Source organism: Nicotiana attenuata, unplaced genomic scaffold (assembly GCF_001879085.1).
Source record: "Nicotiana attenuata strain UT unplaced genomic scaffold, NIATTr2, whole genome shotgun sequence".
NCBI lineage: Eukaryota > Viridiplantae > Streptophyta > Magnoliopsida > Solanales > Solanaceae > Nicotiana > Nicotiana attenuata.
Window position 1 is genome coordinate 22,013 of NW_017676679.1, and position 7,835 is coordinate 29,847.

Below are 7,835 nucleotides of genomic sequence, written 5' to 3' on the forward strand. Positions count from 1 at the left end.
GTTCAGGATGTGTTGGAGAAGGTAAAAGTGATTCAGGATCGACTTCCCACACCTAGCCCAGACAGAAGAGTTATGCGGATTGGAAGGTTTGTGATGTTGTATATATGGTTGGAGAGCGAGTCTTGCTCCGGGTTTCTCCTATGAAGTGCGTTAAGAGGTTCTAAAAGAAGGGAAAGCTGAGCCCAAGGTCCATTGGTCTATTTAAGGTGTTGCGGAGAGTTGGGGAGGTTGCTTATGAGCTTGCCTTCTTCCCAACCTAGCAGGAGTTCATCCGGTATTCCATGTTTCAATGCTTCGGAAGTATCACGGTGATCTGTCTCATGTGTTGTATTTCAGCAAGTGCAATTGGACAAGGATCTATCTTATGTTGAGGAGCCAGTGGCTATTTTGGACAGGCAGGTTCGAAAGCTGAGGTCAAAGAAAATTGCTTCAATGAAGGTTCAGTGGAGGGGTCAACCGGTCGAGGAGGTGACTTGGGAGACCGAGCAGCTTATGCGCAGCCATTATCCTCGTCTTTTCACCACTCCAGGTATGTCTGTATGCTCGTTCGAGGACGCACGATTGTTTTAAGAAGGGGAAGATGTAACGACCCAATCGGTTGTTTTGAGAGTAATAGCCCCGATCCCCTATTAACTGCTTCCCCCGTATCTGTTTCTACTTATGTGACTTGCCGGGAGGTTTTGTTTTGGCTTTGGAGTGTGTTGGGACACTTCGTCCCTAAAACGCAAGCTTAAGACTTAGGATTTTTACCGTAGTCGGAACTGTGTGAAGACGACTCAGGAATGGAGTTTCGTCGGTTCTGTTAGCTCCGTTGGGTGATTTTGGACTTAGGAGCGCGTCCGTATTGTGTTTTGGAGGTCTGTAGTTGATTTAGGCTTGAAATGCCGAAAGTTGAATTTTTGGAGATATTGACCGGGAGTGGACTTTTTGATAACGGGGTTTCGATTCTGAAAGTTGGAGTAGGTCCGTAATATTGAATATGACTTGCGTGCAAAATTTGAGGTCAATCGGACGTGGTTTGACATGTTCCGGCATCGGTTGTAGAAATTTGAAATTTCAAATTCATTAAGTTTGAACTTGAGGGTGATTCGTGATTTTAGCGTTATTTGATGTGATTTGAGGGCTCGACTAAGTTCGTATGGTATTTCAGGACTTGTTGGTGCTTTTTGTTGAGGTCCCAAGGGCCTCGGGTGGGTTCCGGATGGTTAACGGATCAAATTTGGTTTTGGGAGAATGGCTGAAGTTGCTGCACCTGGGGTAATCGCACCTGCGCAAGATTGACTGCAGGTGCGAGCCCGCAGAAGCGAGCCAAAGGGCGCAGGTGAGGTTTGGAAGGGAGAGGTCCGAGGTCGCAGGTGCGAGATTTAACCTCAGAAGTGGAGTCGCTTCTGCGGAAGGTTGAGCGCAGAGGCGGAGAGGCCTGGAGCAGGAGGATAGCAGATACGGAAAAGATTCCACAGGAGCGGGCGCGCAGGTGCGGCCCATTGCTCGCAGAAGTGAAGTCTTGGACTTAAGTTAAGTTCGCACCTACTACGGTCATTCCGCAAGTGCGAAACCGCAGAAGTGATGGATTCCTCGCAAAAGCGATGATCGCTGGGCAGTAAAGAGGATTTAGAGGGTTTTATCCCATTTTCAATTTTGGGACTTTGGTAGCTCGGATTTGGGCGATAATTTGAGAGATTTTCAGAGAAAGCTTTTGGTTAACGATTCCTAACTCCCTTATGGTTATGTTTCACTAATCTATAGTTGGTTTCATCATTTAAGGAATTTGGGGTGAGAAAATTGGGGAAAAGTTTAGAAAGTTCATCAACTAAGATTTTGGGTTTTGATTGGGATTTTGACATCGGATTTGGATAATTTTGGTACGAGTGAACTCGTGAGTGAATGGATATTCATATTTTATGACTTTTACCCGATTCCGAGATGTGGGCCCGTGTCGACCTTTTGGGGATATTTTTTAATTTCTTGCTTAAGCCTTGATTTCATTAATTAGATTAGTTTCTTATAGTTATATTTATGGTATGTAATTACTTTTGGCTAGATTTGGGCCATTCGGAGTCGGATATTCGTGGAAAAGGTATTGTTACCAATTGACTGAGTTTGGTTCAAGGTAAGTGGCTTGCCTAACCTTGTGTTGAGGGACTCCCCTTAAGATTTGGTACTGTTATGATATGTGAGCGACGTGTATGTGAGGTGACGAGTGCGTACATGAGTTATTTGTTGTAAAACTCTAATTTTCACTGAGTAATAACCTGTCTCATCTTAATTGAGTTATACCAGTATGTGTAATCATCCTGTTTAGCCTAGAATAACATGCCTACGTGTCTTAAATGCCTATCTGAACTCTGTGCAGCATGCTTAGTAAATTTCCTGCTTCTTCCTTGACTTGTACTTAGTCTAAACTATAGGATTGTGTGTTGTAACTGTTATTGCCGTTGTTTGAGTATTCCGGGAGATCCCCCTGCATATTTACTTTGGGACTACGGAACGGTATTTCGGGAGATTCCCCTGCACATTTACTTTTGGGACTACGAGATGGTATCTCGGGAGATCCCCCTGCACATTTACTTTTGGGACTACGAGACGGTATCTCGGGAGATTCCCCTATTGTTATTCCTATGTACTGTACCGTTATTCTTCTGTGATTTCCTTTTGTTAAATTTCAGTCTTTTATTATACTGCGATGTTTTGTTCTGTCTTATTTAACATATATATACCAGTAAGGCCCTGACCTGACCTCGTCACTATTCGACCGAGGTTAGGCTTGGCACTTATTGGGTACCGTTGTGGTATACTCATGCTACTCTTCTGCACATATTTTCGTGTGCAAATCCAGGTACCTCCTACCAGCCTCGCTTTTGTCGCATAGTTGTTGCTGCTCCGGAGACTTCAAGGTACGTCTGCCCGCGTCCGCAGACCTCGGAGTCCCCCTCTATCTCTTTTGTGTTGATTCCTCCTTTACTTCTTTTACATACTGATGTATAGAACAGTCAGACAAATTCTTAGAAGCTTGTGACCTATGGTGTTCCGGGTCTTGGGAGAGTTTTGTGTATATTTTGAGAGTTGGTTATTGTACATGCCGAGCGGCATTTCTATCAATATTTAATTATCTGTTGCAGTTAGCTATTAGATTTATGCTTTCGTTTTTGTTATTCCGCAAATTTTAGACTTACCTAGTAGTAGAAATTAGGTGTCGTCACAATATCTTGCGGAAGGAGATTTGGGTCGTGACATTTATAGAGGTAATATAAAGCCAAGACTAGCGAGAAAGCTGCAGGATCTGAACTTGTATCCTTGAGTCATTGTTTGGAGTGTTTAGGAATTGGTAGATTTCTAAGTTAACTGATTGTTGGGGCCTTCTGTCCAGCTAAGCAGACTGTTTTTTGGTCTCTTGAACTGTAAATGTCATTACTTGGTGAATAAATATTTAATTACCACAAAAAATTAGAACTTTAATATTTATGATATAATTCAAATTATATGTATCGTGAAATTAATATATATCTTGATACAGTAATAGTTGGATACTTTTTTATTTTATTTTAAATATCGTATATCATACCTAATATCAGTTTTAGAAGAAGATTAAACCAAATACCAAACAAAATGCCGGAATACTGAATATCAAAATATTTGGTTTCATTTTGATAATTCGGTATTTGCCAAATCATACGTACCCCTATCAGGCTGTACCTAAAATAAATTAATTTTTCTTGTCAACCTTTCTATGAAAAGATTAGGTTAGTGTTTCACCTTGTCGGGTTGCCAAAAAAAACTTTAAAAAGGTAACCTTCCTAACTTTTTCATAATTTGTGTCACCGCTGACGTTTGCTCTAGTTGAATATTCGATTTCATGACCACAAAAACTCATTCTTATTTTTTCCTGTTTGAACAAGCCCTATTCTGTCCGTAGGAAAATTCAAAGGCGTGGTTCAATTAACATCTTCACAACTTGTAATGCAGCCTACCATCTTGTACCATTAAATATCCACAACAATTTTCATAAACTTCACAAAATCTCTCCAATGGCTAAAACTAGCAATCTTGAAAATCATGACCAAGAGAAGGTGGTTGTAGTAATGGTGCCACTTCCAGCACAAGGTCATCTGAACCAACTCCTCCACTTCTCGCGGCTCATCTCCGCCTATCACCTCCCACTCCATTACGTCGGAACCACCACTCACACCCGTCAAGCGAAAATTCGAGTTCAAGGGTGGGACCCACATTCCATATCTAACATCCATTTTCACGAATTTTCCACCCCATGTTATGAAATTCCACCTCCTAATCCACATTCCTCCACCAAATTTCCCTCCCAATTAATGCCATCTTTTCATGCCACGTGTCATCTTCGCGAGCCAATCACTTCTCTTTTACGTGAACTCGCGAGGTGCAACAAACGAGTGATTGTTATTTATGATTCTTTAATAGCTTGGGTCCTTCAAGATACACCTTCTATTGCAAATGTTGAGTGCTATAGCTTTCGTAGCATCTCAGCTCTTAATATTCACTCGCTCGCCCTGGAATTTGCTGGAAAATCTATTGAGCTAAACCTTCCTTCAATAGAAGGCTGCTTTACCCAAGAATTCTTAGAATTTTCCAGAGTACAAAGAGAGTTCAGGGAACTTGTTAACTCTGGCGATTTATACAATTCTTGCTATGAAATTGAAGGATTGTATCTTCATTTGCTTGCAAAAGAAAAATCTGCGAGTCATAAACAATGGGCTGTTGGTCCATTAAATCCAGTGATACTATATGACAAAAAAGATTCAAATAAACGACATAACTGCCTCGAGTGGCTCGACAAACAAGAACCAAATTCTGTCATTTTTGTGTCTTTTGGTACAACGACTTCACTTTCAGATAAAGAAATTGAAGAGCTAGCAATTGGGTTGGAACAAAGCCAGCAAAAATTCATATGGGTATTGAGAGATGCAGATAAAGGAGATATGTTTACAGGGGATGTTAGGAAAGTTGAGTTACCAAAAGGGTATGAAGAAAGAGTGGAAGGAAGAGGACTTATAGTGAGAGACTGGGCTCCACAATTGGAAATTTTGGGGCATTTATCCACAGGCGGATTTATGAGTCATTGTGGATGGAATTCTTGTATGGAAAGTATTTCAATGGGAGTGCCAACAATAGCTTGGCCAATGCATTCAGATCAGCCAAGAAATGCGTTTTTGGTGACGAATGTGTTGAAAATTGGCATAATGTTGAGGGATTGGGCACTGAGAGATGAGTTGGTGACTTCAGTTATGGTAGAAGAATGTGTTAAAAGATTGATGGATTCAGTAGAAGGAGACAAGATGAGAGAAAGGGCTGTAGAGTTGAGCAAATCTGTGGTAGATGGTGGTGGCAATCGCAAGGAGTTGGACTCTTTCATCGCACACATCACAAGATAAAAAATTATTGTAGTTATTTTACTTATTTATACAAGGTGAAAGTTTTCGCTTTCTTTATTAATTGGGCGGCCGTCGAGTAGTTGAAAGAAGTTTCACATATATAGTCACATACATGCATTTGAACGATTATATTAAATTTTCCAAATAAAAAATTAAGATATCAGATTTTCTACTTATATAATCGTATGCCTTTTGTTGTCTTACAGTCTTTTATTTGGTAGAAACGAAATTATTTTTTAACTTGCCGTATCTTGAAACCATAATCTACAGGTTGTGCACCGTTATTGATAGAGTCAATTACTCAAATGGTCACTCAATTATCCCAAATTATCTTTTAAAGTCACTTTTCTTTCGTTTGTAACAACAAAGTCACTTAACTATGTCTATTGCACTCAGATGGTTACTCAACTAGATTTTCCAAATTTTGGATTGTCAAATACCTATTTTACCCTCTAAATTATAAGCATTTATCTTCTTTTTTTTATGTTTTTTTTAAACTTTTTAGTATTAAAAACAAAAATTCAAAAATCTATTTACATAATTCAAAATAAAAAAAATAAAGGTTGTAAAATATATATTCCATGCACGTACTATAAAAATAATTATTTAAATAAAGGTATTTTCATAATCATTATATATTATTGAAAATTATGCTCAATTATATTATTATGTTTCTAACAACTTTCCGACGACACAAAGTTATGTCACCGGAAAGCAGGGGGACTATCTGTATATGGTAAATATGCTATGTTATGTCGTGAATGGAATATATATAATATAATTGAGCATAATTTTCAAAAATATAAAATGTATATTAGAAAAATACCTTTATTTAAATAATTATTTTTACATTACGTGCATGGAATATATATTTTATAACCTTTTTTAAAATAGGTATTTGGCAATCCAAAAATTTGAAAAATCTAGTCGAGTGACCTTCTGAGTGCAATAGACATAGTTCAGACTATGTTGTTACAAACGAAAGAAAATCGACTTTAGGAGATAATTTGGGATAGCTGAGTGACTATTTGAGTAATTGACTCGTAATTTATACAATTGATGTAGGACATCGTATATATCTTTAACACCTTTGTATCTAAGATTAATTTTTTTTTCCTATGGTTTTATTTTTAAAAGAATTCAAAGCCGCTCAATAAGTTTGAGAAAGAGAGTGTACAAGTTATAAAATATTGAGCTTAACCGACAGAAAAATAACCTGAACCAAAGTTAGTAAAAGTGATATACAGTAGGAGAGTGCTTATTCGAATAATTACGTTTAATGGTTCGGCTTATCGATTATCGGATTATAAATATATTATTCCGCTAGCCATCCAATAAGACAACGGGCGAATTGGTATTGGATTAACGATTATCGGGCGGTTTATCAACAAAACCAAAAAGAAATTTTTTGAACAATCAATTAAACGGCCAAATGCATAGTTCAAATTGTCTTTGTTAGTTTTTGAACAATCAATACAATTAGCATTGTTATCCACAAAACAATTAAAAAAACCACTTACACACAAACTTCAAACTCTAATTGTAAGTGAAGTAATGAAACAAACTGCGCTCAAGTAAAATGGCGTAGAGAGTAATTCAATTCATGTCCTCTCATAATTTATGTGAAGGCAAAGACACCTGCCATTAGCTACAGACAGTTCTTTTGTGCTCATCACCTAAAAGTCATAGTGATCATTCAACTTTGTGTTCATCACCTAAAAGTCATTTTTTTCTTTTGTTATATAAAAGTTACTTAACTTTGTATTCATTATCCAAAAGTCATTTTTCTTTCTTTTGTCACACAAAAATTATTTTACTATGCTCTAATTATCACAATAATCATATTGACTAGATTTTACAGACCGTTCACCAGAAAAGTCTATTATGCCCTTGACATTATAAATACTCTCATTTATGTAATATCTTCTATATTATATGCTATATAATATACTTTTATCCAGATATTTTACTTATAACTAAAATAAACTAATATTATTTTTATTTTTATAATATATTCAGACATTTTATTTGTGACGACCCAATCCGTCGTCTCATGTATTACAGCCCCGTTTCCCCCATTTATTGCTCTTTCATGTTTTATTATCAGCAACGGGTAAGTTAGAGTTGAATTGAATTGGTTTGGATAGGAAATGAGACACTTAGTCTCTTTAAGGAAGGTTTGGTTTGGAAAAGTCAACCGAACGTTGGCTTATTAGTTAGAAGGTTCGTATGTGAATTCCGATGATTCGGTTAGCTTCGGGAGGTGATTTGTGACTTAGGAGTGCGATCGAAAGTGATTTTGGAGGTCCGAAGTAGAATTAGGCTTGAATTGGCAAAGTTGGCATTTTGGCGAATTCCGGTGGATAGGTGAGATTTGGATCCGAGGGTCGGAATGGAATTCCGAGAGTTTCAGTAGCTCCGTTAGGTGATTTT

At 37.8% G+C, this 7,835-nt stretch overlaps 1 protein-coding gene across 1 annotated transcript; it reads left to right on the forward strand.

The window, feature by feature from the left end:
• The first annotated feature begins 3,836 nt into the window (after positions 1–3,836).
• Positions 3,837–5,580, forward strand: LOC109221161 (zeatin O-glucosyltransferase-like). The gene has a single exon (XM_019385625.1). It carries the CDS (start codon positions 4,026–4,028, stop codon positions 5,400–5,402), a length of 1,377 nt encoding a protein of 458 aa, XP_019241170.1. The 5' UTR covers positions 3,837–4,025; the 3' UTR covers positions 5,403–5,580.
• Positions 5,581–7,835: the final 2,255 nt, after the last annotated feature.